The sequence below is a fragment of the Pezoporus occidentalis genome, unplaced genomic scaffold, assembly GCF_034315485.1.
Source record: "Pezoporus occidentalis ecotype Australia unplaced genomic scaffold, CSIRO_AGI_Poc_V1 ctg4, whole genome shotgun sequence".
Taxonomy (NCBI): Eukaryota; Metazoa; Chordata; class Aves; order Psittaciformes; family Psittacidae; genus Pezoporus; species Pezoporus occidentalis.
In genome coordinates, this window is record NW_026915724.1 from 6,647,724 (window position 1) to 6,664,860 (window position 17,137).

Genomic DNA, 17,137 nt, shown 5'->3' on the forward strand with positions numbered 1-17,137 from the left:
TTAGATCTTGAAAGACCCTGCTGTCATGATTGTTTGTAAAAAAAAAAACAACAAACAAACAAATTTCTGAGTATGGATATTTGTGAAAATTTTAGATTGGAATATTTTATATGTGAAACCACAGTTATTGCCTTAAAAGTTTCTGTCTTATCTGTAAAAACAACAGAGAGAAAACAATAATCCTGTCTCCCTTAAAAATGAAAGAGAATTTGTAAAAGCTCATCAGAAATGCAGATTTGTCCATTAAAATTGTATTATTCCACCACTGGTACAATGAATGAAAATAAAACATGAAAATTGGTCTTACCTCAGGATAGTACTTGCAATCTTTGTGGTGTTTAGCCTCTTAGAATAGAGCAGTTCAACATAAATGCATGTTGACTCTAGATTTTAAAATCTGTCACAAACCTGTGTGTATACATATGCATACGCATATACGACAGTAGTGAGAGGGGAACAAAGAAGCTCCTTTTTTTAATAGGTAGGGGGAAAATAGTATCAACAGAGAATACTGTATGTTTCCCTTTAATAGATATTTTACTCAAAATACTTGTTACTGTGACCCTACCCCAAAAAACTTGTGAACCGCAATTTTATTACTGAGAATGACTTGCAGAAGTTGTTTTTTTGTTAATCATATTGGAAAAGATAATTTGGCAAAAATGTCAAGACGTAGTTGGCCATGCTCATACATGAGCCAAAATAACTGAGAGAGGTTTTTTTCTGTCTTTGCACTGGTATTAGTTCCGCTCTGTTGGTGGTAGGATGGTCCTACTGTAACTTTAGTTTTTAGTTTTCTCCCGTATCGTTTTATCACTCCGCGTTTTGCTTTTAAAACAAGCTTGTTCTGAAGTCTCCCTGGGATCTATCTGGTTGATAATTTTTACTTCTGAAATGCAACTTTTAGATATTTCTCTGAGATTGGTGTTTGATTTGTTTGGTCTTTTTTTTCTTTTAGTGTGCATTCTAAATTCTAGTAGCTGCCTGTTGTTGTGCACCCTTCCCTTCATGCGATAATCCATAATTGCTTCTGTATTAATTCCTAATGTACCTCTGTGGGACATAATTATACACATTACAAAGTTCAGCTTGATGTTTTAAAGTCTGCCTTTAGTTTTGTATTTGTAGTTGACTTTTTTTTCCCCTCTAAGCTTCTTTGCTTGCATATTGGTAATGTTCTACATCTAGAATTACTATTGCTAGTCTTGATTGTCAATTTTGATTTTTTGAAAATATGCTGGAGTGAATAGTTATACCAAAGCTAACTCGAAAGTAGTTTTTAAATTTGAAACAGTTACGCAAGTGAGCTGAAAAAATAATTTTGAGTGATAATGAAGCAATTTGATATGCTTCAAAAACAAACCAACAAAGTAGTAGTCATGGCATTTGAATGCAGTAGAGTGAGACCTTGCAAGAAGTCCACATTGTCTTGAATTGTATTTTAACTATATATGTATTCAGTTTAACCTTTTGTCTTCCACAAAACTAACCAAAATTCTGTTGTTTGGTATTTAGTACCCTAGCATTCAGAGGAATATATGCGTAAGCTGTATTTTTCAAGGTGTGCATTGATGAATGGTGTTCATTTGATGTATAGTCAGTTTTGAGTCCCATGGGTCCATCTTCCTTTTGGTCCATCTTATATTTGATGAGGCTGAAGAGTTTCCCTGTTTTAGCTGTAGTCTCCCCTTTCAGGAAGAAAGGTGTTTGCCATTTCCTAAGAGGACATATTCTTGTGATCAGTTGATTTTTTTAAAGGGCACAAGATGGCTGTGGGTATTTGTTTAAAGGTCAACATATGAGTGTTAGTTTAGATTGGGAGTGTGTATTTGAACTGAATTTCTTTACTGTCTCCCCTCACTTTGTTTTTATGTGATGTGCTGTTGTCCCTGAATATACTTACTTAGGTTTGAGTGAAATAAAACAGAAAGATATGCTGCAACCACTTACAGGCATTCAGCCAGGTAAGATCTAGTTTGAGGCAGTCCCCCCAGAATATGTGTTATGTGGACTTCAGGTTCTCAGCATCATTTGAATGCTTTACGAATCCACTTGTTCTGCAGACCTGGTATCAGCAAATGCAGGTGCCCCTGAAGTAAAGTTTTAACAAATTGCCTAATCAAACCCTGCCTGTGGAAACACTGTAGGTTTTATATTCAGTAGACTACATGTCATTGCATGTAGAATTACTTCCTTAATGAGCTGTTAATTTCTCTCTGTATTAGGTGACTTTCAGTCTTTGTTTAAATTTTCTTCCTGTCTTGCTTTAAATTGCTTGCACATCGCGTAAGTTGGTGAAATGTGCTAGTTAGGAGGTTTTAAAGCATCTGTTCTGTTTGACGAATTCAGATGGCTTTAAAGATAGTTAAAAGATACACTAGTTATAGAATCAGCTGTCTGTGGTTTGTTTGCATCCGTTTTAAAACTTTAAAACTCAGGTTTTATTTCTTAACTTTTTTTCTTCCTTAAGCTATTGGGAATCGCATTTGGTAATTAGTTGCTGGGTGTTAAAACCACGGGGGGGGGGGGTAGGGTTGTTTTTCAAATAGCCGTTAAGATTCTGTTGTTCATTCCATCTACCTGATGGTTATGTTATTTAAAGAAGCATGGGGGAAGAAGGGCATAGTGCTAGATCCTGAACTTTTTTTGAAGTTTGTTTCTGTCTTCTTCCTACCCAAAGGAAGGGATTTTTGTTTGAAATGCAGTGGGAAAATAATAGTTTGTTAAAATTAAATAGTGTATTAGTGGAGTTTTTTTCCTCCTTTTCTTGCTCTTAAGAAGTGTGTGTGTGTTAGCTTTAAATTGCACAGGTTAGGTGTGTATTGTCAGAATTAAAAGGAGGGGTGAGTGAGATGAGTTAGTGTTACTCCTTTCTGGAAAGGGAGTGCAGCAAACCAAATTCAACGCCTCTGCTCCTCTTAACAAGCAATAGAAAATTTTCCTGGTTTAGCTTTATGGGATTTGCTTTGGCAAAAACCATCAGTAACCCTTCTTTGGGTCTGCTACAAGCAAACATGAGGTGTACCGGGGAACGATTCTGATCTGAAAAATCTTTAACAAGAATGTGTGTGTGGTTGAAGTAATTTTTTTTAAAGACTCAAAACTCCATCTTAGAAATTAACTGTCTTTTATTCTTAAAGTAGTTAAAAAGTTTCAAATGAGCAGTCTCTACAGAATACTCGGGAAACCTGGTAGAGCAGTGCCAACATGGAGAAAGTTTCTTGAGTGCGAGCCAACTTAACAAATGCAAGCAGGCAAGCTTTGTGTTCAGACTTGTGTTTCAGCTTCTGCGGATGGATTTAATGTCCTTGGTGCTCAGGCAACTGGGGCATATGTTGCAGGAGAAATACTACAGTGCAGTGTGTTCAGTTTCATTTGCTGCTGTGTTTGATGTTGGAGGGTTAAGGGGAGGGGAAAGGATCAGCTACCCAGGATGCTCTGTTTGGAGGAGTAAATGAATTTTATTGTCGTCAGAACTACATTGCCATATGAGTTCTGAAAAGCGTTTGGCTCCTGAGGATAACTGCTCTAAAAATAGATTTGGAGAAGAGGTTTCTCTTGGGTCCAGTTTCAGGTTCCCGCTGAGCTGGCTCTAGGAAACTTGTTTGCTCCTGTTGCAAGACTAGTGAGGATAATTTTTTTCTTATTTTGCCTTCAACATTAATTTTTGGAGATATCAACATACTTGCTCTGTCTGTGGAAATCAAGAGCTGTTGTTATGGCCGACGACACAGGTATAATCCTAATCTTTTTGTGAACAAATGGAAAATGCGTGGTTGCAAATACTGGCTATGTCTGATTTTATAATCAGCAAGATAACTGGCTTACTGTGGTATGTTGCATACTCTGTTTACTGTTTTAGTCTGTGTTACAGGCTGCCTCTGTGCTTTGATTAAATGTTCCCTGGAGTAATAGGATTTAATCAGTTTGTGACGGTCACTTAATAGTACCTTTAGTTTTAGCTTGAGTAGGGTATGTGTTAACGGAAGAGATGTTTTGTCATCAGATACCTGACTTTCAAGTTATTTTGGGAGTATGTGAAATTAATAGGTGTCCTTTTAATGTAAGGTAAAGTAAAAGGAATTAATTTCACGCATTTTTATCTGGTGTGACTCTTAATGCAGTGTAGGTGGGTTATAGGACTTTTAGAGATTTGCCGTTGAGACATAGAGTGCACTTTAAGACTTCTGATGTCTGCATAAAGACATCTGGTGGTATAAGCACAGGCTTACCAGATATGGCAAGTGACCTACTTCTGACATGGCTGGCAGCATGTGCAGGGAAAGGGCTTGAATTGAGAATTAACTGTCTGGAATGAGTGCTGAGCCAGCTTCAGTCCTTGCAATGTTTTGTTCTAACCCTGTGTGTAGCGTTATTTGTGCAGACAATGGGTAAATGTTATGTAACTTCCATTTATATTAAAGCATGGCCTGATCAAGCTGCCATGCTTGAAATCTTAGGAGAAGTTTTCAAGAGTTTTGAAAGTAATGTTCCTATAAGATAGGAAGCCACAGCATAAAAATGTATCTTTGTGACTGTTGTGAATGATATCTTTATGGAAGGATCTGTTTTTGAGGGGTTTTCATGAACAGTCTTGTAGACTGGAAAAAATGTGGAAGACTATGCTTGATTACTTAAGTTGTATCTTCCTTCATTTTCCTGTTCTTTTCCTCTGATAAATAAAGCCCCTTTCTTCAGAAGCAACTAGCAGTAAACTGTAGAAAACAGTAATGTAAATGAGTAAGTGAAACAAAATCAGATCTGTTTTCTGTTTAATTTTTCTAATGCCTAGCTTGCATAGGACAAAGTTGTAACCTGGAATAATGTAAAATGTTTTCAGCCTTAAGGTTTAATTTTAAATACACACAAAGCTTCCATTGACTGCATTGGAGCACAAGAGTAGCAAAGTTCTGCTTTTACAAAGTATAATTGTTTATTTCTGAATATTAACATTTCCAGCTCAACAGTACTTTAAAGAGTTTTCATTTACAGTTGATCCTATTTCTGAGTGTAGTGGCACATGCTGCATGACTTTGCCTCTATTTTCAGGCTATCTGTACATCTTTCTAAGAGAGATGTGATCATGGATTATATATGTGAGCCTTGCACGCATGTAATTAGGGTACTGTGCAGCAGCAAGTGATACATGCTTGATGTGAAGCTAAGTTGTCTTGCTTTCTGAGTATTCTTGAAAAGCCCATATACCAAGGCAATTTTGTGTTTAATATAGAAAGGAAACTAAATAGTTGGTATTTCATCTTTGTACAAAGTATGCAATAAAATAATTTTTTTTAAATTTATTTTTTAGTCTTTTTGTAAAACGCTGAGCTGAGTAAGAGCTGATGTGAGTAATTTATTGGTCTGAACTCTATGTAGCACAGTGAATGTAATAAAAGGTCAGTTTATTACAGCTGTGAACCTGATGGCAAGCAGGGTCTGAAAGTACTGGCGGTAATATCTATTACAGAAATAAGTAAATCAGTCACCAGTGTCTCATTACTCATCTTCCAGAGCAATGTTAATATTTCAGGGCATTTTTCATCTTTTTCTATGATTAGTGTTGATAAAGCATCAAACTTACTTGCAAGAAGTATTATAAATTTGTCTCCCTACTTTATTATATTATCACAATATTCATGGCAAACTTCCTCAAGTATTTAAAAATCCATAAGAAATAGTTTTACTTCAATAACTAGGACTGGATAGGGCTGAACAAGCAAAGGCTGGTGCTTAGGAGGAAATGGAGTGAAATAGGCTGGTAGCCGTGGAACTGTGGCCAAATGCCAGCCTTGCAGCGCTAGTATCTGAAGGCAGAAGAGCAGACCTTGAGCTCTGCAGAAAGCCACAGGCATTTTTTGGAATGCATGTTTATTTGCGACATGTATCCCTCTTTCCTGTAAATGATCCTAAAGGAATGGACCAAGTAATTTATTTTCTAGTCGTGATGTCCATTTTAATCCTCCTACCCATATGCTAGGTTGAGGTCTTTCCCAGTGGTTTGTTTGTAACTACTGTATTTTTTATACACATTTATTTTTCATATGTGCAGTTATAAATTAAGGTGTGATTTGTATTAAGTCTCTGTGTCATCCTTTTACTTGTATTTTTCCATCAGACTGTGAGTCTGAAGGCATGTAGTGAATCTCTTCTTGATTTTTGCAGCTTGATTCTTGAAGCAGGGGAGATATTTTTAGCTGGTACAGTATCTGAACATGGAGTCTTACCCTTAACATTGTTTTGATTTTAGAGCCTTCTTAGGCTATTTGAATTTTCACGTTGTTTCTGTGAGCTAATTCAACTAGCTTTGAAACTTGCTTCAGAAGAAAAGCTTTTCTTCCAAACTGTTTCTGCTAGTCATGTTGCCCTCTGGTGGCAGTTTGAGAGCTGTTGGCATAAATGTAAAGCATCTCAAAAATGTTAAGCTCTATATAAATATACACTAAAGGGGAGCAAGGGGGGATTTTCAACTAAGTTGTTAAGACAAATTGCATCTGGCGTTTTGGTGTTCGGTTGATTATAGGGCTTTTGCTTAGACAATCATCAGGCTTTCTGCTGTAATTCACAGTGATGTGAAAAGCAAGCAACTAGCAAAGTTTAAAAACAGCACAAAAATGTTACTCAAATGCTGTGTTCTGTGTAGTCAGAAGAAACAATATTTATAATTGTATCATAAATCATAGTTTTCTAACGTGTACAAATTCATCCTTCCTATTTGTTTGCCTTATTTTTACAGAGACCAAACATGGAGGAGGTAAAAATGGAAAGAAAGAAGGCTTTTCTGGAAGCTCATTTTTCACCTGGTTTATGGTAATTGCTTTGCTGGGAGTTTGGACATCAGTAGCAGTTGTCTGGTTTGAACTTGTAGATTACGAAGAAGTTCTAGGTAAGATTATTATTAAATATTAAGCTGCTTCTAATATAATTATGATATGCCTTAAATGGAGGCCATTTTAAATAGTTGATTTGATTACTGGGGTGTTCGCAAATGATCTACGTGATTAAAAATAGGCAATGTAGTTCAAGAAGTATATTTTAATGCTGAACTCTATTATGATGTTAAAATGGGATTCTCATAAGACTGAAAAGGTTATTAATATACTGCATTTATTAAAGAACTGAAGAAGTCTCAGAGGATAGATCTGGATCTACAGATATATCTGTAATATATCTAAGATATATCTGGATCTTACATCTGTAAAACAGTTCGTTTGGAAGGCTCGTGTTGCCAGTTCTCTGATGGATTGTGTTGCCTATAAAGTCAGGACAACTGATCAGTCATCCTCCCATACGTGACTTGTTGAGTGACCTCGGTTTTAAGCTTATAAAGATGATTATTGTATCTCAATATGTCAGTGTTAAAATCATATTGCTAATATAATATCTAAGGATGAAAATTAGTATCTCAGATTTCAGGAGCTGTGTCCATAGGTAGAGCTATTGACCCTGATGTTGTAGGACTCAACATGTGCTTTTGCAACTGCAGGTTTTACAAGCCTTACAAATCTGTTGGTACATGCTTCTTTTGATCTGGACTGATTTTAAGAGAAACTTCTGGTTTGGAACTTAATTGGGTCTAGTAATGCAATTAATGGTTTCTGTATTTTTACCGTGCATGCAGCCAAAGCAAAGGATTTCCGTTATAACTTGTCAGAGGTCCTACAAGGTAGGAGATTGGAGAAATAACTCATTTTGCAGTCTCTTCGCTGAAAAATTTGCTTTTTTATGTTTTTAATTTTTTAGAGAATTAATATTCTGCATTGACATGAAACAGTCATTTCTCATCTGTCTCATTCTTCATGGTTTTGAAGGTGATACAATTCTTATTTCTGGAGAATTACATTTATTCCACCAGTCTGCGTGTTTAACCATAAGCTGATAAAGATCCTTTCTAATTGATTTGTTTCTGTACAGTGGTGATGACCTTATTTTTTTGTCCATTCTAGACCCAAGTCTGAACTTTTCTTCCACAAAACTGTTCTATAATTTTCTAAGTACCCCATTATGAACTGTATTTATTTTAATTGTAATCAAGTTCTGCCTCCATTTTGAGAATGTCAAGTGTTAATAATATACTGCAAACTCTAAGGACTTAGAGGTTTTTTTGCAAAGAGTGCAGAGTTTCAATCCTATTAAAAGTTATGTCTGAAGTTCGTCAGAACTAATTAGAAAGCTCACTGCTCACATGGTGATCCCAGGACACTTCTAATCCTGGATACCATGTTTCTGTGCTAAAAATTCTTTTTGGATAGAAGCTGGGTTCTCCTGTGAATGCTTAGGGCTGTTAGAGCTGCAGTTTAAGAAAAAAGTGAGAAGTCTGACGTATTAGTTGCCTATAGGAGGATTGACAACTTTTTTTGTCTGCAGTAAATGCCATACAGTTGTTGATTAAAAATTATGCATGTTTTTTCTTTGTCCAGAAAGTATGTCGCTTACATAATTTTTCATGCCAAGTTAATAGAAGGTATCTGTCTGTTTTTTTCCTCCCAAGAATTTAGAAAGGCAGGAAACCAATCTGAAAACAAATGGTGATTATTTGTTTAATTCTTGTTATTTCTTTTCCATCAAACATGTTGGAAGTTCCTTCTGAACTGAGATTTTATTCTGAGCTCAGTGTGTTCAAATAAAGTGCAACACTTGATTATGGATTTATTTTAAATCTCTGAGTACCATAATAATGTGTTGAAAAAGACCAACTTGTGTTCAGTTTGAAGTCTAGAAATTGCAGAAAGGAACTTAAAGTATTTGTAAAATTTTCCAGGAAACTTAAAATGTAGATGAGTATGGCTAAATGATTTTTAAAATACATGGCAACAACCTAGCATCAGCAGTCAACCATTGCACATCAAAAACACTGTGCTGGGAACAAACTGCTGAATCCCTAATTCTCTCTTCTTTTTGTGTTTCTAGGCAAGCTTGGGATATATGATGCTGATGGAGATGGAGATTTTGATGTTGAAGATGCTAAATTATTGCTAGGCAAGTACAAACACAGGTGGAAAAATATATACAACTGTCATTTATGTTTGGTTTTTGTTTAATGTCAAAACAGTATTTTTGGATTTTTTTTTCTCAATTAGGGAACTTAAAATGATCTAATTGTGGTTGGCATTTTTCTTAGTGCAAGTTGTGGGATTGTGTGAGCAACTTGTAGCAAGTTGTGTTCTTTTTTCACTAGTATAGCAATGTAAGTGGGAAGCATTTAATTAAAGGATGATTTTGATGCTGCTGTATCAACTGTTGAAAGATGTTTGGTTATTAATAAATTAATTTATTAATTAATAATAGAGCTTAAGATGCTTCAACAGTTAAAACATTGTGGTAACATGTTAAGCCAGATCAATTTTCAAGTTACTTCCAACAGGCCTTTGTACTTCTTCGATAACTGTTTAGCATATTTTATACTGGCTTTCCTCTATTCTGAGTTCTCCACAAGTCTGTTTATTTTCTTTGGCTTTCAGAAATCCTATGTGACATAAATTTATCTTTTTTGATGTTGAAACTCTGGTTTTAGGTTTCTGTTACTTCTAGTGTGGGAGAATGTCTCTCTGTTCACTATATATCTTCAGAGAGATATTTCAGTCATCAGGCATGCTTCGTGATACTGCCCTTCTACCTACATCTTCTAGCAGTTAAAGCACTACCATCTTCAGTCTCACAGTCAAGCATTGGATAGATACTTCTTGCATACGTGATGTTAGAAAGTTTACTTTGATTTGTTCAGGTGAAAACTTACTCTGGGCACGCAAACCTAACAAGTTAAATAAATGAACAAAGCAACAAAAATTCCCAGCATAATAAATAGAAGCTTGAGCAGAGGGCAAAGTGAAATGCCTCAAACTACTCAAGATTGTCAGTTATGGCTTGCTATTTAAAGCTTGTATTACATTAAAAAGAAAGAAAAGTTTATAGTCAGTTTTTTTTCTCCACTTATGCTTGCAGAAATAAGGAACTCTTTGGGGGGCGGGGCTCATTTGGTTAATTTCTTCATGGTTTAAAGAAACCCCATGCAATCAAAATTACTGAACCACTTTGCAGTGGTGTGAATGCAAGAGTCACTCCAAAGAATCTCCAGTGTCTACTCCAGAATCTACAGATTGGGCGTTAATTATAAATGGTGGATAAGATAACTCTTCATATATTTATATATATATAGGGTTTATATATATATATATATATATATATATATAAAAAGTGTTGTATATATATAAATCCTGACTTTTCTTTGTCTGCTGTATAGTGTATAAAAAGCAGATATCAATTTCTTGTGCGTCATATTAGTTGGAGTCAGATTGCCAAGGTGGTAGTTAGAAATATGCTGCAGCTTTGTGACATCTCTGTCACTTGATACAGCTGGGAATTCTGCCAGTATATGACAGTGTTTCTATTACAAGCTTGTCTTATCACACATTTAAACCTTGTACTTCAAATGTGACATTAAAAGGTCACAAATCAAAAGTTATCTTTATTAACTTTTGAATACTTGCTTAGATCATGATTTTATCTCATTTCAGAATATTTGATACATTACAAAGGCAATAGTAATTTTTGAAAAGCTTCACAACATTGGTTAAAATTGAGTATAAAAATATTTTTTCTAATAACTAGCATATAATATTATGAACTGAAATTCCCAGAAAAATATTTTGCTTACTTGTATTTAGCTTTTAACATGAGCTAAAAATGAATACGACTATGCTGATTAAAATTATTGCTGCAGAAACTGGAAGATTAGAAATTTGTCTTGCAAAATTAAGGCTTTGTGGGAAAGAAAGCCATATAGTAGGTCTATATTCAATTGCACTAGGGTATCATTGAATGCATAACTCCTTTTGTATTTTATTTTTGAGGATTATTGTTAGCATATATAATGTGTGTGAAGACTTGCTGCTTTCTGGGGTATTTCTCTGGGTCAGACTACAATAACAGCAAGTGGTTTCTTTGCTGATTTAATATTGTCCTGAAAAGGAAATGCCACTGATGTTTAACCCTAGGAAGTCGTATGCTTTTTTCTTCTCTGCTCTTTAGCTATTAGTAAACTACTGTGTATTGAGATTGTGGCAGGTACAATAGTTTAATGTTGTCTCCTTCCGTAATCTTTATGTTTTGCTACAAATTTTATGATTTAATTTGCATATTGATGATAAATATATTTTTAAGTCAATTTAATTTGGAAAATGCTTCTACCAGCTTAAGTTTGTTTTGTATTTCAAAGAATGATTTAGTAGCTGATAACTTAGTAGTTTTCTCTACTTGGTCACACCTAAATAGAAGGATTACAGTTTGTTTATTTCTTCTATGTATAAGGTATGATAGGGTCTGTTCTTTTTTAATTTCTTGAACTCAAAGGAGGTTAGATGGTTAAGTTCTCTAGAGATATTAGTATAATTCTAAAAATGGTGTGCAACAAATGTGTTTTTCCCCTCTTTCCTGCTCTCCCACCCGCAAGTAAGAGAGAGAGGACAAAACCCCAGCTAAAACCTGGCCAGCTGCTCAACCCCAGCTGTATTTGTTGGTTAGTTTTATATCTGTTTATATAAGAATTATCCAGGGTGGAAATGCAAACTTGTTGAAGCTAGCCTGCAGTTATCTTAAGAGATTTTTTTTCCACAGGTATTTGTGAGGTCTGTATACTGAATTCCATTTGGTAATGGGAAGAGAGGCTTAACCTCCTTCTTTGAGGGCTCCTGTTATTAATAACTCTCTTCCCACTTTTTGCCCTCTTAACTCTTTAATTGTTCTTTGAAGGAACTTGTTATTCTTTTTAAGAGGAGTGTTACATCTCTCTACTTGCTTTGCTCAGTACAAACAGTGGCTGTAGTAGTATTACCCCCAAAATCACGTATAGAGACTACCAGTGTCTGTTGTAATAGAATCTTTGGAACCAAGCCAGTTTTTTATGTTTCAGGCCTTTTTTAACAAGGAACAATATCCTGGGAAATTCTACTGAAACGCTTGCAGTAGTTAGTATAATTGTGGAACTGCAGCTACAGAAAGTTGTCAAAATGTTGTTCTTGTGTGTTGTGTTCAGAGTAGTTTGCCTAGAGCAAAAAAAAATGGGGAAAAAAAACCTGCTGAAACAACCTGGTGTATTAGCAAACCAAGGGGAGTGAACAGCAGAATTCAAACTTTCGTAAACCAGCTTTTTTCCCATGGTTCACCTATGGCAGAAAAAAATATTTTCAAGCAGTTGTACTAAGATTGCACATTCAGAAAATCTGTGGCGAGATAATAGGAGTTCTGAAAAACACTTTTGTATGGCTCAGCTGTTTAGGGGAAGTTTCATACTCTTCTCTATTTTTCTCCTGTTCTACTGTAGCACCTTCAAATATTAAAGGATGTATATGCTCATTCTCATAAAAGAGATGTTTCAGGAGAAGAAATGCTTTGACTTGTTAAATGAATGTAGGCAAGCCCTGTGCGCCATTGATTGTGGCAACAATGTGAATAGATAAGGATTTTGACTCCCTTGATCACTTTTGGGTTTAAATAGTAATGTTTAGAGTTCTCTTGAAATAAAGTAGTTATTTCCTCTGGGTCACTGATTTAGCGTGGTATTCATCAGGCAGTTCCATTTTTATCACCATTTTTAGGCACTTCTTACCGTGCTTATTTGTGCTTATCAGTACCTGAGTTTTAACATTGAAAAGCAGTTCTTCTCGGTCATAGGAATGACTGAATATGAAAAGCAGTTTGACTATTAATTAGTTTGGGATTTTTTTATTGTAAGTCTCTCTAAGAAAGAAAAAAAGGTAAGTTTATGAAATAATGTGTTACTTTGGGTAACTCAAGCTGAAGTGTTTTGTGTTAGATTCAAAGGCCATTAATAAAATCTTTGGTAGTTTTTGTAAAGAATTTGAAAGAAAAGGTTTGGGGGGCGGTTCTTTGGTGGGGTATTTTTTATGGTAAAGACTGTAAGACACGTTCTTCCAGTTTGTCTTTCCCTTTGGTTACCAGTCTTTTCAAAGAAAATACGCTGGTGTAGTCCATATTACATTTTACAGAGGTAATTGCCCAAGGGTCTTATTCTTGATTTAGTGAAAGGACATCTATATAGTTCTTCACAGTGCTTACAGAAATACTATCTAAAGTCTGGAGTCTTTTTTCTGAGTGGCATTTTGTTTATTGATTTATTTTTAATGCCAGTTTCCAGCAGAGTAGAATGATAAAAATATTTATAATTCTGTTTATAACTTAGTTTTTTTAACTTACTATTTTTAGATTAAGGTTTCAATTCTTAAATTGAAATTTCATTCTTCAGTAAACATACTTACTTTACTTTATGTCTTTACATCTCACTTGGGCCAAAATTCGGAAACAACTTAGAATGATGATTGTCTGCCATGCATAAAGTTAAGTCTAAAAATTTAATTTTTGTAGAACTAAGCCATGGAAGAAGTTGGAGAGGGATATTTGTAATACCTTGATTGCATCCTGGATTCAGTCTCTCATTTTTAAAACTTTGAGCTATCCTGTGAAAAAATTAAAGAGAATGGCTGATCACTCAAGTAGAGGTTCTGGACATCCAGGTACAAGGATGTGGAACATCGTGGACTTGGAAGTTTCCTCAGAATTATCATTGATACTTTCGCTATGTGCTGTAAGAAAAATGTGTTGAAATGTGCTAAATGTCTCTGCCATGAACTCCTGTATCTTGAATGTTTCATTAACTTACACCTAATATTGCTTTGCAGTCTGCATGTGCGTCGTTTTCACTTAATCTTATGTCTCAACAATTTGTTTTCACCCTTAGCCCACTGTTCTGCTTCTCTTTCCAACACAAACCAAGGTTTGTTCTGGTTAGAAGTAGGGGAAGCTCCTCCCTCTCCTGCTTTGACATTTGTCATTGCTTGGTCATTCTGTTGTGCTTTTTCTCAGAATAGAAATGTTGAAATATTATTTAGTACTGACTGTAAACCAGTGGATTTCAATTAAAAAACAACAACAAAAAACACCAGACAGGAAAAAAATCGTTAATTATGGCTTCTTGGTATTTTACAAACACCAGTTAGATCAGTGAATTTCATAGTCCAGGATAGCAACCGCTGGTATCTGAGAGTTTAGAAGTGACAAGCTCTTTCTTTTCTGCTCTGACCATCTCTTCTTCATCTGATTTTAGCCTGCTTTAGATCTTCTGTGTAACAATACACACTTTCATATTGGCTATATATGCAGAATACTAGATGAAAATGAATGTCCTCAGGTTTGGAAGCTATTCCTGGGAAGCAAGTATATCATGCAGAATATATATCATAGAAAAAAAAATTGAGAAGCATCTTAAAAAAACCCAAACAAGCAAACAAACTGCAGAACACTACCCCCCAGCAATTAGGAGTCCACACTTCTAATCAAAATCAAAAATCTGCATGGTGGAATAACTTATGTCTTTAATAGTATGTCTGTGACAAGATTTTTAAATACTGTTTGCTTTTGGATGTTATTTTCAGCTATCAGTTGCAAGCTCTCAAAATTGAACATGATGGGTTTAAAAAGAAAAGGGCAAATTGGGTGATTTTAAGTAGTGTGAGGATAAATGTTAAAGAACTGCCTGCATTAAGGTAAATGCCATGGCAAGAAAACTGAATATAAATGAATTTGGTTTTAGGACTAGGAGCAAAGGAAAGCAAAGCTGCTGCATTTTTTTCTTTTAAGATTTTGGCATAATATTTTGCGTGTTTATTGTCCAAATTGTAGTTTGTACTTTGAAAGGTTCAGCTTTCTTAACGTCTTTCTATTTTCCTGATTAGCATTCCTGTAAAGACTGCTGTCTGTGACATGAGATGTCTTTCACAGATCCTCCTTTTATAGTTTCCTCTTTCCACCTAACTGCTGTCTTTTTTTTTTCTTTCCTTCCCTCTTTCTCCCTCTCTTTCCTCTCTTCTTGTGTAGGCCTGACCAAAGATGGCAGTAATGAAAATATTGATTCCCTTGAGGAAGTCCTTAATATTTTAGCAGAGGAAAGCTCTGATTGGTTTTATGGCTTTCTCTCATTTCTCTATGATGTATTGACTCCTTTTGAAATACTAGAAGAAGAAGAAAGCGAAGCTGCAGATGATGTTGATGGTACGTCACAGAATGAAGGGGTTCAGGGAAAAAAGACTTGTGTTATTTTGGATTTACAGAACCAGTGACTGAGAGACTAATTTGATTGGCTTTCAAAAATGCCCATGAAATCATCAGTCTTAATGTAACAAGAATTCATGGCATTGAGGGGCAACTCCCAACTGGACACTATGAATATTGAACTTGAAGTCAGCTACACAATGTAGTTTCACTAGTTGAAAGCCTTCACTTACCTTTCCATTTTTGTGACAGGATGACATACTACACAGTTGTGTAAATATGTAGAATAAAACATGTATCTGTGGTTGTGTAGTTGGTTTCTGTATGTGCTTCAATTTGTGCATTTTGTGCACAAAGCTTACAAAGCTGAGTGTAATAACCTCTATTAACACTGTAACATTTGTCTTTCTAGCAAACGTTAACTGAAACGTTTTGTAACAGCTTTAACTGTATTCTAGCATGACTGCATTATGTAAATACATATTTATGTTAATCCTTAATATAGACATGACAATGATAATTCTCTTGTGAAATATGATTTTAATAAATAACTTTTGTGATTCACTGATTTCTCAGATTCTTTTTACTTGTTTGAATAAAAGCACTCCATTTAAAAGTGCTTGAAAATTTTGCAGAAGCATTTATTTCTAAGTTAGCTGTTATCTGTTGTATTCAGAAGATATGATGTCATCATATGGTTTGTTCCTATTGATTTGACTATTCTCAAGCTAAGTTTTCAGTCATTTTTTCAATATAACAGTTGCATCAGAAGGACTGTTCTAAATTTGAAGTTTTTTTAAAGTGGGCCTTTTATGGAAGTGGGAGGCTGTGATTGTGTTTCTCATGTAATGCTGAATCTATTAAAGACAAATTGGAAATAAGATTGTCTTCTATTCCTCACTAAATTCAAGAGCTTAATGCAGTTTTGAAAATTTTAAGCCTTTTCCTGTGAAATTGTCTTATGATAGTTGTTCCAAAAATATTTTCAGTGTACATGAATTCTGTCTACTATCATAAAGATACTGGTCTAGAAAGGGGAGTTTATAATTGTGTTTTGCAGTTTGTATCTGATACTAAAAGCTAAAACCAGACTGTCATTTTAATAAATGAATACTATACTCAATCAGATTATTATTAGAATTATTGTTTATTGTGATGCCTGCTATGCTTAAGTTCATATCAGTTTCCCATGTAAAGTTTATACTCAGAACTTAACACTGGTGGATGCAGGCTGAAATTTTAATCTTTTTAAATTAAACTAATTTTCACTTGCTCTGGCATGGCAATTTAACATGCCTGATTAAAGAAAAAAAAACAACAAACTTCCAGTAAGTCATCCAACTCAGGGTTTTACTTAACCTTTTAAAGGTAGTAAAAGAGAAGTGTTAATGTTAAGCAAGTGAAATGCTTTAAAAAAAAACAAAACAAAACAACAGCACTGAGACATGTTAATACTGTTGCTTTAGATTTATGAATGGAATAGAGCCATAAGAACATTAGTCACATTTTCTTCCAAATATTTTAGGATTTGGATATAAGAAAGTACCATGCAAATTTAATATTTTTTAGGATGATATATATGAAGCATAAAGCAAAGGGAGGGGAACCCTGTACATTATGAAAATAAGTTGTAGTAGATCTGTGGAATATTAGTGTCTTAGCAAGTGGAAGAAACTTGTGAAGTATCTGACAAGTAGGAAATAAGCTTGTTTTGTTTGGTTTCTCTTTTAATTTTAGAAGCACCTTTGAATTAGAAATAAGAGTTTCATCACTATTGTGGGATAATAATAACAGTATGAATTAGAAATACTGTCATCAAATGTGGAATTCTTTTGTAGATGCCTCAGTAACGGAGCTAGATATCCTAGAAGAAGAATAAAACATCTACTATGAGGATTCTGTGTCATGAAGTTTATATCAAATAGTTAAAATATACAAGATAATCTGGTGAAGTTTCAAGTGAAATAAACAGATTGCAGCTTTCAAGTAGTTGAAGCAGGCACTGAAATTGGTAATGGTTATATCAGTAAACTGTAAATAAATTTAACTTGGGCTGGGGAGATAAAATGCAGACCAA

The 17,137-nt window shown here is 34.8% G+C and overlaps 1 protein-coding gene across 8 annotated transcripts in view; it reads left to right on the plus strand.

Moving 5' to 3' along the window:
* ASPH (aspartate beta-hydroxylase) overlaps positions 1–17,137 on the plus strand; it is a 111,514-nt gene that overhangs the window by 12,282 nt on the left and 82,095 nt on the right. For 4 of the 8 annotated variants that reach the window (XM_062633302.1, XM_062633303.1, XM_062633306.1 and 1 more), the window contains exons 2-4: positions 6,734–6,883; positions 7,619–7,663; positions 8,908–8,976. In XM_062633302.1, the coding sequence (XP_062489286.1) occupies positions 6,734–6,883; positions 7,619–7,663; positions 8,908–8,976 (264 nt within the window). Of the gene's footprint in view, positions 1–3,442; positions 3,735–6,733; positions 6,884–7,618; positions 7,664–8,907; positions 8,977–14,886; positions 15,373–17,137 lie in introns of those variants that run through there. The other 4 variants (XM_062633309.1, XM_062633305.1, XM_062633308.1 and 1 more) reach the window with 4 other exon arrangements.